General features: G+C 36.0%; 1 protein-coding gene across 16 annotated transcripts in view; it reads right to left on the bottom strand.

Annotated features, from left to right (window-relative positions):
• abi2b (abl-interactor 2b) overlaps positions 1-19084 on the bottom strand; it is a 37494-nt gene extending 18410 nt beyond the window's left edge. For 8 of the 16 annotated variants that reach the window (XR_012407437.1, XR_012407438.1, XM_005165774.6 and 5 more), the window contains exons 1-4: positions 18875-19084; positions 8777-8944; positions 6862-7038; positions 4868-4965 (exon numbers count right to left, since the gene is read on the bottom strand). Coding sequence is in view for 14 of the 16 variants with exons in the window: in XM_005165774.6 (XP_005165831.1) it covers positions 4868-4965; positions 6862-7038; positions 8777-8944; positions 18875-18991 (560 nt within the window). In the remaining 2 variants the exon portion in view is untranslated. 16 annotated transcript variants of the gene reach the window in all.
• Between the last annotated feature and the right edge of the window lie 13 nt (positions 19085-19097).

Genomic DNA, 19097 nt, shown 5'->3' with positions numbered 1-19097 from the left:
TTTCCAGTACCTTGTTAAATCTATGCCATTAAGGATTAAGACAGTTCTAAGAACAAAGGGTCCAACCCGCTAATAGTAAGGTGTACCTAATAAAGTGGCCCGGTGAGTGTATAACCATCTATTAACTCTACGTAAAACCTTTTAATAATAGTTCTACTTGTCTTGTTTGAAATATGTCTCACTTTGCATTATCCCTTATTCTTTAGTGCTCTCATGGGTGAATAATGTTAGGTGGTATATTTCCGATAGAAAGAGGAATCTCTGTACTTTGCACAGTACAGTATATATATCGTCATTCCATCCACCTCTAGCATGAATCTCCTATGATGTGTCGAGCAGATATTTAAAGATGCCTGCTGTGGTGGTTTCGTGTTTGACTGTTGTGTTGCCATGTTGACAGTGAAGGGTTTGGGGCCACAGACATAGGCACGAGTGGGAAGAACACAGTTGAGGTTTAACAGTAACAAACATCAGCTGTAAAAATGCAATGACACAAAATAATAACACAACACAAACAACAACATGGCAGTTTTGATCTCCACAGTGACCTGCGGTGGCAGAAAGAAAGACAAAGACGGAAACACGCAGATCCAGATGCTTTAGTGTGTCAGTCCCTGAACAGAGAACAAGTTGTTAACTACGACACACGCAGTCAGAGATGTGTGTGCGAACACGACTCTGTCAGGAACAGAGATTAGATAAGAGATGAAGAGAAAGAGATCGAGAGAGAATTTTCTTTTCAAACAACACGTGCACAACACATAATTCAATGGGGGTCATATCATGCGGTTTTGTCATTTTTACTCCAAGACAACCATTTATAATGTAAATCCATATGATGGAATTGTAATATAAGGCAAACACGATTCAGATCAAGCTAAAATGCTTAATAAAAGCCATTTTCTATTAGGTTTTAATGACCATTAGGGCCTTAAGTTGGATTTATACTTTGCCTGGTGCCACATCCTTAGCCTCCGCTGACTGTGCGTGCACCTCGCGAAACGGACGAAGCTTTTATACTCACCACATTCACCATTGTGATTTGCTTTAAAACGACAGGGGGCAGCCAAAAGAACCGACCGTAAAGATAGATGGATAAACAGACAAGTAGAAAGTTTACGTCACATCATTAATATCATTCAATATTTTTTAACTAATTTTCTTTATTTTTTTAATAAATTATTTTAATCATAGGGATTTTTAAAATCATTCAAGATTTTTTTTTTTAATCAAACTGATGCATCACTTGCTTTTGTTCATATGTCGGACAGTTAAACCTATTAAAGTTTATTAAAATATTAATGACAGCCGAACATTGGTTACTCTCCAAATATATTTTTTTATTATGGCAAGAATAAAAGCAACAAAAGTACACTCACTAAAATATACAGGTGTTTTTTTTTAGATTTAGCATGCTCCACAATTCACACATCACAGTCTGACTAGTTTCTGTCCTCTACTTATACTAAAAAGGCAATAATGGTCCAACATTCCTGACCATTATCACCTATAACAGTGGTTCCCAACCTTTTTTTCACTGCGGACCGGTCAACGGTTGTCAACGTTACAACGGACCGGTGTGTGTGTGTATATGTATACTGTTAACATATTAACACTAATACAACCGTATAGTCGAATTAAATGTATGCATTGGCATGTTACAGCCCTAATGAGTATGATTATGTAAAACTCCATATATATATATACATATTGCAATGATTTCGGGTACTTAGTTAGCGATGCATGCACACATACATGCAAAATCCTTAAATACTCTGCTGACTTGGACTGTATAATACCTGTTCTATAACTTTAAACTATCAACAACCACCAGTGAGCTTTATTCTATCTTTCTTCCCGCTCCGTGGTGGATTTTGGCATAGTCCATTTCACGTGAGATGGCGGTGGAGTGGAAGAAACCAAGTTGTGGGGGGAATATTTTCTACAGAAATAATTTATGATTTCTTATGTGGCCAGGTACCAATTGTTCCACGGACCTGTACGGCCGCGGCCTGGTGGTTGGGGACCACTGACCAATAAAGCCCAGAAAAAAAGCCCATCAATATTTTGTAAACCGATCATAAATTAAATATTCTTTTCCAACTACCAAAGAAATAATTTGTTCTTTAATTATAGTTTTGTAACTATAAATTGTTTTAAATACAAAATTGTAACATATACATCACTGCCATGGTCTCTTTTGGCTTTAACAACCTTATCCCTCAGGTTTTTCAAACCTTCCTCCTTTTTCCATGGCTGTTGCAATTTCTAGCCAAAAATAATTGATCATCTGGTTCTCTCAATGATTACAGATCATAAAGAAGTCTGTACAGTCGTACTGTTTCAGACAAAATCTCTTCAAAGTGTTTATAACTCAAATCGGTTTCGGTGCCGCGCATACCGTTTGCTCGAGTCTCAAAAATCATGCGCTCCGCCGGCCGAAATCATGTCGCGCGCACCCAAATCGAGCCTCCGCAAACTCTGCGATGAAGTCACATTTGCCGCATGCACTAAACCAAACAAGCGGACGCATCGAGTATAAACCCAGGTTTTACAGCAGCATGGATGCAGCATCACACACAAGCAAATGTTTTCCATTATGTGTGATATTCACAACTAGTCATGATTCATTTATTCTGTGAAAATGTGTAACATAACACAGCTTGGTCAGCTGGTCCAATTAGGCAACCTACTTCTTGTAAAATTAAATGGCTTTATTTATCATGTAAAATATGACAATTAATTGCCATTAGAAATTATTTTAATAATAAATAAACTACATTCCATTTAATTTGCATTACAGTGAGTTTTAGTAGTACCTCTCATATTTCTACAAACGTTTCAAATGGTCATTATTGATACGTGATTGCTCACACCGTTAGTAGATTGGTAATGGAATCCCACGGCAATGTTACTGTACAGACTGTAATGCATCAATGTGACATCAAAGAACTAGCAGTGATAAATGTGTTATATATATTTGTGTCGGCTGCATCTTAGCAAATAATCCACTCTGTGTAGGCACACTAAATGGACTACAGATGACTGCAAACAAATATGCAAGTTCTACATCTACATATAAAAATATAAAAGTCTAAATATATAGAAATATATCAATAGCCATTATTCATCATTAAAAAGAAAAACCAAAACTAGTTCTGTAGATTTACAAACAGCAAACAAACTGACAAAATTCGGACTGCTGTAAAACGCTGTCTGGTAAACGCTCTAAATCGATGATAATCGCCATTATACATTAGCTTGGGTTGATGTAGACCATAAACATATTTTCTGGCAAAAATATAATATTTCTGGAACAAGGTTTTGTCGGAAATGGACAAGATCTTAGGATACCATATACCAAAAGAAACTATGAAGACGTGGTAGTGATGCGTATAATATATTAAGTGTATATATGTTAAGTGAATATATTAAGTGTGGCAAGCAAAAAGATTATTACCAGATACTGGTATAAGCATGACATCCCCTCTATTGGTGATTGGATAAAAATTGTGAAGAAAATAAGCAATATGGAAGAATTAACATTTATTTTAAGACTTAAAAAGGACTTATTTCTAAAACATTGGAACAAATAGACGGATTACTGCAATGTTAACCGTTAAATGCACTGAATGTGGAACAATGTAAACCCTCCAATGTTGTCTCTATTTTTTATTGTTATTATTATTATTATTTCATGAAGAACACTGTAAAATTGCATATTCGGAGTGTAAAATGTTATGTTGTAAAACTTAAAAGTTCTCAATACAAATTAAGCAATAATAAATAATAAATCAGCTTTGGTTCAGAGGTTTGCCATATCTGTCATCTGTGATAGTATTGTAATTACTGAGATTATCAAGTATAGATCTCTGCATGTTTTTTGTTTTTGCTATTTATTAGATAGAGTACAATTACATCCCTGTTAAATAATAAACACTGTTGTCCAGTCAGACTTTAATGACAAAACAACAACCCACTTAAATCACTACAAGGGAAATTCTGATGGCAACAGCCCTGTTCATATTACAATGAACTCTTTTAATCAAGAAATGTTTGAGTCCTCATGATATGACCCCCCTTAAAGACGGTTCAGTTCTTTCAAATAAACAGACCGCACAAACTTCTATTAAAGACAAGATTTTGACCAACAGAAGCTAGCTACTTTTTTTCTGCAACCTCCAGTCCAAACAGCAGTCAGACCAAATATTACTAATAAACTACATCTCTAAACCAGCATGAAATTAAAAGGAGACCCATTATGCCTCTTTTTATAAGATGTAAAATAAATCACTGATGTCCCTGGAGTGTGTTTCAGCTTAAAATATCACACAAATAATGTTTCATAACTCTTCAAAACTGCCCCTTTCAGGTTTTGATCCCAGTTGTGCAGTTTTATTTACTGTCGCTTTAAATTCAAATGAGATTGTGCTCGCAGCCCTATTTTAAAAGGGGCGGAGCTACACATGCCTTCGTGTCAGCATAGTGGCAGATTCTAAAATAAGACTAATGTCCTATGCTAATGAGGGAGAGATCATCACTAATGGGCGGGGCTTTCCCCCTCTGATGAAACGTACAAAGGGAGAATGTCAAAGAGTTTCTGCAGTTTTTATTAAAAGTGTTTTTGTAAAAAGTAGAATTAATTAATTTTAAGCATTAGAAACTGCCAATTTTCACACATCTTTGCCACACAACTGTGTCCAAACCCCTTTATAAAATTGATTTTGGCATAATAGGTCCACTTTACATTTGGTTAACCATCTCAAAAATATCTTATTAGTGTTTCGTAACATAAAAATGTATCAATTTAATAAAATCAATATCAACAAGACGGGTATCTATTAATCGTCTAAACGCATTAACTTACCCAAGGGTTCCTTTGCCAGGTCCGGGAGGGCTTGGGGGTTTCTGGGTCGGGGCTGCTGTGTGTGGAGTTGTTCCCGCTTTCATATTCTGAGCATTCACCTGTGGGGCAAGAGTTAAACATCACTGATCTAAATCTGAATAAATGTAAATACACAGATGTTACACCACCACATACACAAAACACAACAACTAAAGCCTGAATCCTTACCTTAAACCTTAGTAACCACTACATTCACAAATGAAAGCATTAAATGTGAGGAGAGAAAACATACAAACCATTAGTGTGAAGAGTAAAAAAAATAAAAAATAAAAAAAACTCAAACACACACACACATACAAACAGCAGCTAGTTAAAGAGATATTTCACACAAAACAGAAAATTCTGTCATCATTTACTCTCCCTTGATTTAATCTAAACCCGTTTGTCTTTCTTTGTTCTGTTTAACAAAAAAAAAAGATATTTTGAAGAATGCTGTAACCGTTGACTTCCACAGTTTTGTTTTCCTACTATAGAAATCAGTTGCTGTTACAGGTTTTCAGTTTTTTTATTTATTTTTAATTTTTTTCCCAAATATCTTCATAAAATGTTCAACAGAATAAAAAAACAAAGACTTGGAACCACTTAAGGATGAGCAAACAGTGAGCATATTTAGATTTTTCGATGAACTATGTCATTAAACACAGCGGACCCTTTAATACAGATCCATATGTTCAAATTAAATTGGAGTGCACAGTATGCCGGAATCAGTGGGCCATAAAGAGGAATTACCAACCTACGTCACACAACGTCACACGGGCTCCTGGTTGCAAAAAAAAAAAAGCTTGGAATAGCAAACATGTCGTGTTGTACGGTAGGATGCCAAATTAGACTTTATTTTTACTGTACACCACACTGCTTTTAATGCCAACTGCAGATGTCTTTGGCTAAAAGGGAGCTGAATGAAGTGACGACCTAATTAAAAATGCTTGACTCTTCAGTTCTCATTTCATATCAGGTAAGTTCACGCTATGCTGAATTATACACATCACTCATTTTTGATTTCAGCAAAAAAACTTAAATATGGTGAACTAAACTGCGGACACTGAATGCTTGGAATGAAACGTAAAAGTGTAAGTTCGCATACCCTGCCATACAGATGCAGTTCGCTGTCAGAATGCAGTTGTTCTGCATGTTGATGATCACCCAGAGCTTTTATAGTTCCGTCTTCTTTCCTTGTCTTTGGTTAGGCAGAACCTCGTTTTTTAGCACTACATAGTTTTGAATCGGCTGATCATGGAACATTATTTCTTGCACATGACCACGCAAAACAAAACTGTTGGCATCCAAAGACTTAAAGGCCTTTAACTTCTCTCTTGTAAAAACACATGGAGCTTTAATGAGATAGATTTACATTCCGGGCTGGATGCTTGGACATGTCGTCTTATCCAATATTCATTGGGAGGGTGCTATCCAAATGGACCAGTCAGACAAACGCCGCTCACTTTAACATTAATTTTGCCAAAACCCTCTGCTTATCACTGGGTGACAAGCTGTTATAATACACTGAAAGCTTTATGTAAATAACATATATGTTATATTTATTACATATTATATTTCTATGACGACAACAAACTCTGTACTGCATCGGATGCCATTCCCTCCCGTTTTTTTCTGCAACCTCGCTGCATGCGCATCTTGAATGTTTAAAAACATGGTAATTCGTCTATAACTGCGCCTGAGCAATCAGATATATTCATCACATACTCAGGGCATTAACTAGTGTTATGAATTGGTATTTTAAAAATGTATTAGTAGATGTTATGATTAACGAATACTCTTACAAGTATTTTTCAATATTAGCTTAAGTTAGTAAATACATTAACTAATGAAACCTTATTGTAAAGTGTGACCCTAATAACTAATTCCACCCTAGTTAGTGCTCTTAACAAGACAAATGTGTATTTTCATGAATATAACAACATGAACTCACACATAGAGACTGGCTTGATGCCTACCTTTACGCCATGGCCTACGTCATCCAGCAGACTGTAGTCAATGGGCTTGCGGATGTAGCGCACAGGCCTCTCAGGATTGGCTGGCGCGATGATCTTGTGCGTGCGAGAAGTGTTCTTATTGGTGGTGAGGATGCCAATCTCTCGCCTGGCCACCTTCTCTTTATGGATGTCCACCGTCTACAGATGAACGAACGACAACATAAACTTAGAAACAAATCTGTAGTTTACAATCCTGCTTATATCACCAAGTGCAAAATCTCACACCCTTATAAAAATAAACAATATACATTACATTTAATTTAACAACATTTACTCTTGTTTGCATTACAAAAGTAGGACTGCATGATACTGTAAAAAACATTGCGAAATTTTAATTTTCTGCTATATGAATACAATTTAATCAGATTAAATAGCTCTATTTGGAAAGAATTCATAATTTTACGTTGACTGGGATGCTTTTGTAGGTGGCTGTATCTGTATAAAAGACACTAAACAAATTCCAAGCATTAATAAATACAAAAAGAATTTTTAAACATTTGCAACCACGCAAAGGCTGCGCTGGACCATACACGTGCACCTGACAGAAGTATAAATCAGCCTTAACAGTATTCAGATACATGCATTAAATACTCAAAATTTAAAATAACACTTTATAATCTTCACTGTGCAAATAATTATACAATTTATCCTTTTCTTTATTTATAGCTACAAATATTATAATTTTTTGCCTAAATCAGGGTTTCTACAGGTTTCATCAAGTCAAATTTGAGACTTTCTTTTATTTTTAGATTTATTTTTGGGCATTTTGCCTTTATTTGGACAGCACAGCGGGTTGACAGGAAGTGAAGTGGGAGAGAGGGAGAGGGGGGTAGGGTCAGGAAAGGTCCACGAGGAAAGCTGCCGAACCACATGTCAGTGCACTAACCACTGGGTTATCACGCTGACTTTAAGACCTTTTTAAGACCATAATGAATGAAATTTCAGACTTACACAAGGCTAAATGTTACAGATTTTTTTAAATGGTCAAGATAAAACCTTAAAAAAGCATCTCAAACAAATGTTATTGTAAAGAAGATAATTAAACCATATAAATAAGCAAATAGAGTTAATAAATAAACGTTTCTTAAAACTTTTACTGAAATATATTGTTAGTGAATAGATGGGTGTAGGCCCAATTGGGTATAACTTTACATGAACAGGAAAAATCAATATTTGACACAATATTTGAGTGGATTTAAGACTTTAAGTTCTAAAATTTGGTTTTTAAAATTTAAGACATTTTAAGACCCCGCAGATACCCTGCTAAATGGCTTAAACTTGCGTGAAATGCTTGGGTTACAGTCTTTAAAAACACATGCAAATTAAAACTTTCAGTCTAAGGTTAAAAAAAACTTACTAATGCTAAATAGACATTGCAGGTCCTGACAACTGTGAAGTCACATTGTGAAATTGTTGATCAAACGCAGCCCTATTTTAAAGTAAGTACTCAAAAATGCACTCATTCATATATGATTGTCTTTTTTCTCATTTTATTTAAAACATCTGTGCAAATGTTTGATTAAGAACGAAGAAATATATAATAAATACTCATTTAATATAAAACAATTATAGGACCAACATCCCATTGGTGAAAATGTATCACCATATATAATGTATTTTGAAGCGTCATAAAATAAACAACAGAGTATAATATGAAACAACAGACTTTAATTCATCGATCCCATATAATATACAGTAGTCAACATTTGAAGTGGAGCAAAAAAAAAGTTGTTCAAAATTGTCCCAAGACAAAAATGAGTGCTGTTCAATAGTTTTAGGACAACTCTGATGAACCACTTTAAATGTTGACTACTGCATAGTGTCATATTGCATAACACAAGTGCAAAATACCCACAAAAATTCCAGAGAAAAGTACCTGCGAGATGTGGTTGATGGATGACTCCATGCGGCGTAGCTGGGACGCCTGTATATCCAGCATCTGGAGCACATTGTTGGCAAGAGTGTTGATCAGATACGCAACACTGGCCAAAGACTGAGTGGTGTAGCTTTTGGTCTCTTCTAGAGCTCTGTGCTTATCTGGAGACTAGACAGAGAGAAAAGGAGGATGAAGAGAGTGAAAGTTCATCTTAGCACAGAAGGATGGATAGACGTGGAACAGAAGATGATATTGCCTCATGGCCTAATTTCAACGCTCTCATTTTTAACCCCAGTTGAAGGTTTTGCAGCATGCATCAACATTGATGGTATGATGTTGTCACTCATTTTACAGAATCAAGATACAACAAAAGTGCGTGCATTCACTTTATCATTTAGACTTTTAACGATACAGTTAAATTCAGGATTTTTGAGTCTTATACAGTACTGTGCAAAAGTCTTAGTTATATTTGTTGTTTTAGTGAGGGTATAAATGACATTATATATTACTTCTCATTCTTTTTATTAAAAGTTAACGAGAAAATACAGCTTTTAGTTGGATTTTTTTTGGGTCTAAGTGGGTCTAAGTTTTAGACATGAAAGAAAGAGTTAGAGAAAGTTTCTGTCTTTGATCTACATTTCTGCCTTAGCTGTTGTCAATACTGCCTGAACTGATTGTGAATGCTAAAAAGTACAGGTTTTAATTCATCATGTACCTTCTACTAGAAAGCATCTAATTTGTAAGGTTTAACAAAGACAGTCATAAAATGGCCTCCACAGTGTCCAGACCTGATTATTATATACAGTATGTACAGTATAGGCAATATTATAGGCAGTATGAGATTCACCTGAAGAGAAAAAGAAAGATAAAACACACTAAATCTAACTAAACTCTAAGAACTCTTAGAAATGATGAAAGATGCTTGATATTAGGGGTGTAATGGATCATGGTTGATTCGTGATTCATACAGATCACAACGCACTGTTCGGAACACACATAGCCTGCGGATTAATAATTTTTGTTACTGGTAGATTAATTCTAAATCCAAAATGATCACAGAGAGAGAGAGATCGCCTCTCGCTTCATTCAAATCACATATTTGAAAGAATTTAGGCTTTTCTGTCAAATTTATTGATGTCAGAAGAAGTTGTGGGTGGGTTATTCAGGATGTTATGGGTTTCAACAGGTGTTTTCTGTTACTACTTGTTAAGCCTGCATCAAAGCATTCAGTGTAAGCTGCACGATTAATCATTAAAAGATCAGGATTTCAACACCCACGCAACAAACTACAAATGATGGTGATTTTCATGTTTATTAATTCTTTGAATCACTGCATTCAAATCTGAAAACCCAAAAATCAAGAAAGAGATCAAGTCTTTAGTCTTGAGTTACTGTATGAAGTTATAGCCGAATAACACAGAAGTACTGGGACAGCATTTGATAGTTTATATAAAACCACTGATGTTTATGGTAAAGATTAAAATCATCGCCATGTGCATTTAACTTGATGCTCAAAAATTAAAGTTGTAGGCAGCAATTACATTAACCAATAGGTAGTGACAACCAACCATGAAAAAAATGACATCTAGCATTAAAACAGTTTTATGAGTGAATCACTTAATCATTTATTAAAAATGAGACTAAAAATAAATATGGGTTGCACAAATTATTATGCTACATTTTTACAGTTAGTGTTATCAGCAACAGTAATCGTAACAGTGAATTCAGTACTAAATATTTTAATTCAGCTGATTATTTCTTAATTTTTTTTTCATAAAACAGATTGGTTCTGTTTGTTAAAACATGATTTGCAGTACTATTTTTTGTAATAAATGGAAAGCAAATTACATTTGTCTTCTCCCCTTTTTGTCTGATCCGAAAAATTGTCTGATCCATGGAAAATCATAATGTGACCCGAACCGTTAGATTTGTGATCAGTTACACCACTACTTGATTTTATATAGCACAGAATTTCAGAAAAGACTCAAGCTATAACTAACTTGGTTGCCATTGCTAAGACTTTTGCACAGTACCGTATTTCTATCACATATACAAGCATTTGACCATTTTTGTCAATATCCCACCCCCTTGTACCAACACAATAACACCCTCAAAACATAGTTATCGATAATAAACAAGAAAATACAGAAGTTAGGGGTGTAAACGTACAGAACACTATTTCAAAGTCAATTTTGGGATGATTTCAATACAGCTGGAGGCAAACACACCCCTAATAAAAAAAAACCTTTATATTTCTTGTTTATTAAACTGTGATTTGCAGTAAACAATCTAATTCTGCCTTAAGTTTCTTATATTTATTAGACAGGAGATGTGGCAGAAAATTGACAGAAATATTATTCACGCATCAGCTGAAACAGCATAGGCTAAAAATGGATTTTGGGATTTAGAAATCAATACCAGTTTGTTAAAATAAAAATATACTACAAATAGGAAGTTCTCTACATAGATACAACAGTTAAAAATTGGTATGGTTTTTCCATACAAATACATATACCCAATCAAGATACTATTTTAAAAGTTCTGACAAGAGAGATGTGAAAGGTCGACACACTAGAGCCAAAAGCTAGAATTCAGTTCCATTCTTGCAAAGTCAATGTAAAGCTTTTTTTTTTTTTTATCTTTGCAAAAACACCATGTTTTGTCTTCCATCAAGTCACTAAAGACTGACACTTAGTTGATACAAATGGTCAAGTGCACAGACTTGAGATTTGGCTACTGGAACAAGCCCACATACCCACACAATATTGCACAACCCTTCAAGATTAATTTCCCATATAAGAACGAATAGACTTTGCAGTGACCAATCAGAGAAGCACTACTGTGAAAATATAATGCTTCGGGTCACTGCCTTATTGGCTGCCTAAGCCATCAGTCATTCCCTGTCGGGGTAACTATGGTGATGCCATCAAGTATAGGGGGTGGACCACTGATGAATGGTACAGTGAGTGAGGATAACGGGGGAGGAGGGTTATCTGAGAGAAATACACCCGTTTGCATGTTAGTCACCCAATACTATACACAATGTATATCTCTACACATTCGAGCTCCTTTAAAAAGCCACTTTAAAACTATACTGATTATGAAATGCACTGTACAAATTGCAAATAATCTATAAAAACCAAAAGAAGACATTCTGCAGAGTGTTTGAGATGCTCTTTTGCAGATGTTGAGATACACCATAATTGTATCTAATATGACTCGTGCACAGTAATTCGAATCTTCGATATTCATACGACAGTAAAGAAAGGTCTCATAACACATGCATCCAGCAATTGTGCCAATATGATAACGCCATTACTGTCATGAAATGCAGAAGACTTACTGACATCCATGTTTATACAACAGTTCTGTCTGTTTTTTAATCTGATTGGCTTATAGCAGTGCGATTTTTCTGCAAATAACAACACTCTTCCAGCCTTTTAACCCTTCACCCTTGTGTATTACTCCACCCACATATGGCGACAAGCAGAGACACTCTACAGTTTGACAAATTTTGCTGCTGTTGGACATCATAATGTACTTTTGAGGCTTTTTAGTCGAGACTTGAGAATGTCGTTGTTTAAATTGTAACTATGCAGTTTATTTACAAGGATAGTGCCTATTTTAAAATATTTAATAATAATTAATAACTTTTAAAAGACAGCGCATCAACGGCCATTAGCCTGACTTTGAGCAAAGACGGTTGACAATGTTCATCCACAAGATGGCGACAGAAACCACATAATAAGCCCAAATAAAAAAAAATGCATAATATCTAACTACAGCTGATCAAATCATTATTACACAGGTACATTACTTTCTAAGTCGATCTCTCTTCAGTATGTTGTAGTATTTATACTAGAGCTGCACAATTAATCGAAAAAAGATCGCGATCTCGATTCTACCTCCTAGACCAGGGGTCACCAAACTTGTTTTCTGGAGGGCCGGTGTCCTGCCGATTTTAGCTCCAACCCTAATCAAACACACCTGAACAAGCTAATCAAGGTCTTACTAGGTATACTTGAAACATCCAGGCAGGTGTGTTAAGGCAAGTTGGAGGTAAACACTGAAGCGACACCGGCCCTCCAGGACCGAGATTGGTGACCCCTGCCCTAGACGATCTTAATCCAGCATTTCTACGATTCTGTCAATCGTATTTTCAAGTTCAGAAGAGAAGAAAAGGCGGCTGCACGAGTCTTTTCATTGTTTCACACACGTTGCTCAGTGACATGGACACCTCCAAACGATGTTGAATGAGTCACATACTGTATTTATAAGGTATAATGCACCTAAAAATGTAATTTTTGTCATCATATAATGATGTTTTCGCGGCCTGGAAATCACAAGTGTCGTGAGCTGCTGACCGTGAGCTGTAATCACAGAGAAGGAGGGATCGCGCCCAACTTAACGATAGATGCGCGTGTGCTTACTTTAGTGAACAGAACCTGCATATGCTGTAACAGGTAATACAGTTGTAAATAATATTCAGTTTGTGGCACAGAGTGATCGTTTGGGAGCGGCGTGCGAAGTATGAACAAGCACTTAACAGTCAAAATGAAACTGAAAGTGTGCACTTAATTTAAATGATCAAATCGCATTTTAGAGTTATGATTACAAGCATTTGATATGTGTCTTCTTTCATAGCCAACAGAGTTGGGCAAGAAAATAAATGTTTACAGTGTCAGTATACCTACTCTAGCTTATATATTGTTGAATATAATCTGATAATGACAAATAATAAAATGGTCTAGAAATGTTGTCAACGACAGAATGCAATCTCAAACATAATAATTAAACATCAGAATTATTATAAGTAGAATAGATTTATTTAGAGAAACCAGTAGACCTACACATAAAATTATTATTGATGTTTTGCCATATGTTTGTTTTTACCATACCTTTATTTTACATCTACAGAATCGTGAGAAAATCATAATCTTTATTTTAAGCCAAAAAAAAAAAAAAAAAATTTTTTTAAAATCGCGATTTTCATTTTAGCCAGAATCATGCAGCTCTAATTTATACCATACTGTATTTATACCATAGTAATATTGTGATCTCCCGATTGCAACAAAAATAATGGTAAATCTTTGTAGATTGATGGCATTTCATGTCGTTTAGCCTTATTATCTTAAAATGTCAGCAAGACCACCTGTTTTGTCCTCACTTTAGAAATTATGCTAGAGAATCAGACAGAAAATTGAGACTCTCCGTGTTGGATTTTCTTTTTTATATACATTATTATGCCCTCAAAGTTATATAAACACAATAGCACACGAGTAGCAGTGCGATGTGGCTGTATATCGTCACTGGTGGGACACCAGCGCCACACACCAGTGCCGATATACAGCCACATTGCACTGCTACTCATGTGATATTGCCTATATATATGCATGTACATATATGCACTAGGGCTGCAGGACACTGAAAAAAATTTTACGCTGGGAATTTTTTTTTTTCTCTGCAAAATAGATTGCGGTATTAATACAATTTCACCAGATGACTATTTGCAAAGTCATTACTTTAGATTTATAACAAACAAACTACAGTCATAAACACAATGGAGCACATATTAAAGTGAATAAACAGTGCTTTATGGTTTTCTGGAGACTAAAGGCTGAGATATACTTCTGCGTCAAGCGCATGCATATGCTACGGCGCAGCCTACGACGCATAGCCCTCGACGTGGCCGTCGTGCACCTTTCAAAAATCTGAATAAAAGTCGCAACGACAGGTAGCACAAGCTCTGTGATTGGTCAACTTGGTAGCGCTGATGAGTGTGGGCGGGAGAGAGAGCCGTGTGAGCCCGATGTAGCGAGGGTTTACAAGTGTCAGATGGAGACTGTTGTTTTGTGTTTACCTTATGATTAAAGTTGTTGCACGTTCGCTGATTCCAGCCTCAAAATGAGCGAGTTTGAGCCACTTTTAGTTCAAGGAAGCGTTTAGAAAAAACAAAACACCAGCGAAGAAACTCGACAGAAAGGAACATAAACACCTACTGCCAGCTAGTGTTTCGGACGCGTTATTGCAGAGCAACAGAAACAATGCACAGAAGAACTAATGCACGGCAACTAGCAAGGCATGTACCATGGGTCATGCCGATCACTCAATGCAGAAGTATAAACCAGACTTAGCAGTGTTCAGGTACAGAAATTCATTTATTCATTTTCTTTTCAGCTTAGTCCCTTTTTTAATCTGGAGTCGCCACAGTGGAACGAACCACCAACTTATCCAGCATATGTTTTACACAGCGGATGCCTTTCAAGCTGCAACCCACCAATGGGAAACATCTATACACACTCATTCACACGCATACACTATGGACAATTCAGCTTACCCAATTCCCCTATAGCGCATGTCTTTGGACTTTGGAGCTATCGGAGGAAACCCACGCGAACACAGGGAAAACATGCAAACTCCACAGTCCACACAGAAATGCCAACTGACCCAGCCGAGGCTCGAACCAGTGACCTTCCTGCTGTGAGGCAATCATGCTACCCACTGCGCCATCGTGACAGGAAAATAAATTAAATAATCAAATGTATAGTCTGCATAGTCTTCATAATATAAATAATTAAATAAAACTAATCTTTATTAAATGTTTTATGCACAACTACAATGCTTTAAACTCTATAAAAATACTCACATAGTCATCATGGGCCTTAAAAACACATGCAGAAGATAAACTTTCACTCTGTTATGGTCAAATTCTGCAGTATCTCCACCAATCTCATGTTTTGTCCTGTGGTTTGTGGTGATATATAATCCAAACTCAACACTGCATAGGTTGACTATTGCGAATGCAATCATAACATATCGAATCGCGATAAAAAAATGTATGTTCACAGTGATAAGCTATAGCCTTTTTAACTCTATATTGATATGAGAGCCAATCACACAGCAGAAATGTGCAACAATGGGAAACTAAAAGTGTGCTGATATTAGAGATAACGAATTTTTGGTTTCCCAAAAATTTATCAGCCGAAAATATGTTGTTTAACGGACCATCTAATTTTTATGGTATCAGTCATTATCAGTAGGGGTACTCTTTTAAATCTTGAAGCATTAACAACTTGTATTAAAATATATATCAGTATCTTTCAATGTGGAAAATAATTATTTTTGCCATATCGCCCAGCCCTAAGAGAAACTTTCTGAAATACTGGGTTACTCTCTAAACTAAAACCAGACCACATGCAAGCAGGTCTCATATCAAGCCAAGCTACATGCTGTCATGGAAAGAAATCTAAGCTCGGTCACATGCAGCTATTTATGGTATTTCTGAACCTGCTGTGCCAAAGCTACGAAGTGAGAAATAAAATTATTTCTCACAACCTACAGACTTTCTTTACAAATGACACAATGAAATGCCTTCAGAGAGCTTCACTGTGTGCTCTGTGTGATTCCCAGAGGCCTAATTCAGGTACAATATGAACCGAAACCTCCCTGGTCAAAATCACAAAGCTGTTTAACATCTTGAGAACTGTCAGTTTTGACCCTAAGGTTTTAGCGCATTAACAGGCCAGTAAAAGCTCGACCCTTTACTGCGAGTATGCAATATTTATCAGGAACACATCACGACTCAAAAGTACTGGAATCAGCATTCGCAGAGAACAAACTCATATCCAGTGACATCCAGCCACTGATCTGCTCCGGCCCATGTGACACGCTCTGTATTTTTGGAGCAATAAATGTCAGACTTTGATTTCTGATGCTCTATTTCTGAGGGATGACAAATACTAAACAGAGAAGTGCAGATCCTCACACACCCACTTCTGTGGATCCCCCAGGAACGCTGAAAATAACACGAATTTAGTCACTCATTTTCTTTCCAGAAGCCTTTATTGGTTTCCAGATGAATCATCAAACCTCGTGCTAGCAGGGTAAATTAAATGCATACAATAAGCATGGGCTGGTATATGATTCTGATGGTAGGATAGTCTTGGATTAAAACACCACGGTTTCACGGTATTGTGACTACCGCTCTAAAATATAGTCTTTTTAAATGTCTGGGTAAAAACAAAACAAAAAAAGTGTGTCCCCTTCGAAAAACATTTAATATATTTTGGAGCAGTAAGCATGTCAGGCTGAATAATTCAAATAAATCATTGACTTCTGCTGTCTTCATTTATTTCAAAGACAGTTTTTTGTCCTAAAAAACAAACAAAAAAAAAAACTTAAATGAAAAAAAAAAAAATCGTACACATACCTTACACTATATATATATATAAAACAAAACGTCATTTTATGGTTTCTTCCTGACAGCTGGGGTACCAGAAAAAAAAAGCGTAAAATAACGGCCGTTAAATTATAAAAATTTCATTAAATTAAAATTTCTAGTAAATTTTTGTAATTCAACCTGTTATTTTACAGTAAATTTCTGTAATTTAACAGCGGTTATTTTACTTTTTTTTCCCGCACCCCAGCTGCTTGAAATAAACTTTAAAATTACAGATTTTTTTTACAGTATAGGAACGGTATTACAGAAAAGTTTTGCCGGTTTTAAAACCGTGGCATTTCAAAATTGCAGTATCCCTTAAAAACGGTTATCGTCTCATGCCTAATATACAATAGTTCTTAGAACTACAGTTTAACTAACGTAGACTAACCATGTTAAGTACACTTTTCGCCATTCAGCAAACTCAAACGACCACTCCTCCATCATTGAAAGCCAGATCATTCTCTGAGTGAATAGCTACTGCCCAATCCAAATTTTGATTGATGTCTTTTGGACCAGTAGTTTTTGAGAAAAGACTGCCTATGCATGTGTACAGAAGATGAGGTATTAATGATGCTCCATTTAGATTAAAATAGTGTTCCGTACAGGGCGCATAACTTCATTTCACCGGCAAAAATGGACATTGTTTTAAGTCTTATTAAAAACCAACGTCAGAATATACTATTATTGTTTAACTTGAAATTAATGTTAAATTTAAAAACTTTTTTTATAAATTATATAATTTTCTCTGAAACACATGGTAGGTGGGAAATAAAAATTACACAGATTTATAGCTTGTTGATGACCCGTAAGTATTTATTCAGAGACTGGCGTTAAAAGGTCTTTAATTATTTAATTTGTCTATCACAGTTATTTAATTTGTCTATCACAGCATGACTATATAGACCAGTGGTCACCAAACTTGTTCCTGGAGGGCCGGTGTCCAGCAGATTTTAGCTACAACCCTAATCAAACACACTTGAACAAGCTAATCAAGGTCTTACTAACTAGGTATACTTGAATCATCCAGGCAGGTGTGGGTGTGTTGAGGCAAGTTGGAGCTAAACCCTGCAGGGACACAGGTCCTCCAGGACCGAGATTGGTGACCCCTTATATAAACCAACATATATTACAAACTAGTTATTGTAACAATGCAGCCGAAACTGTATGCATGTATAAAAAGATATCGGAGTAGAAGTAAACTGCATCGATTAATCGCGATAGTAACGTAACCTTACCAAAAAATATCCTCCTAACATAACATCATCCACACATCTCTATCGACCATGTACAACCCTAAACAACACTCTATTAATAAAAAGGGGGTAAAACCACAAATTTAAGAAACATTTGAAATAAAAACAGCACATTTATTAAGTTAAAAACACTGCACATAAGCTTTCAGCATTTAGCAGCGAAGCTAACTTCAAAAACACATAAATGTTTTCATAGAGATTTACTCATAAATATACCGCTTTAAATAATATAACTGTTAACCATTAATAATCACAAAAGTGCAGTAGGGGTTCGTTTGTATTAAACGTAAGTTAAAGGTAAAATAAATAAACCGTTTTTGTGTGATACATTTGAGGTTTACACATTGGTTTCGCTTCGATTAGCGCGTTAGCTTATTAGCTCAGCGTTTGAGGCCCCATTTCTGTACAAAAACAGTGAACATGGCTCTCAAACGCCCAAAAAATGTGTTAGATGATGCTTTCGAACATTATAAACCATAATGATTTAAATGCGGCAACGACATGTGTTGAATTTAGTCCATTTCGTTTTACCGTAACTCGAAAACACAAGCTGTCGGATCATTCATCTCTCTTGTCATTTTTTGCGCGTATCTCGAATATTTGTACGGCGTTTAATGTTGTCACCTGTATGTAGTTGCTCTCGCAGTACTCGGCGACTCTCTCTAGGTTGGCGTAGCTGTCCAGCAAAGCTCCTCGACCAGCAGGAATCTCCTCTTCCAGCAGCATCTGCAGCTCCGCCATCTTCACATTTTACTGATGCATGCAGGAGGAAAACACCACCATCACACTCCCTCTCCCTCACTGATGCATGCAGGAGGAAAACACCACCACACTAACCCTCTCTCTC

This window comes from Danio rerio, chromosome 6, assembly GCF_049306965.1.
Source record: "Danio rerio strain Tuebingen ecotype United States chromosome 6, GRCz12tu, whole genome shotgun sequence".
In the NCBI taxonomy this organism is placed as follows: domain Eukaryota; kingdom Metazoa; phylum Chordata; class Actinopteri; order Cypriniformes; family Danionidae; genus Danio; species Danio rerio.
This window is presented reverse-complemented; position numbering and strand designations above follow the sequence as displayed.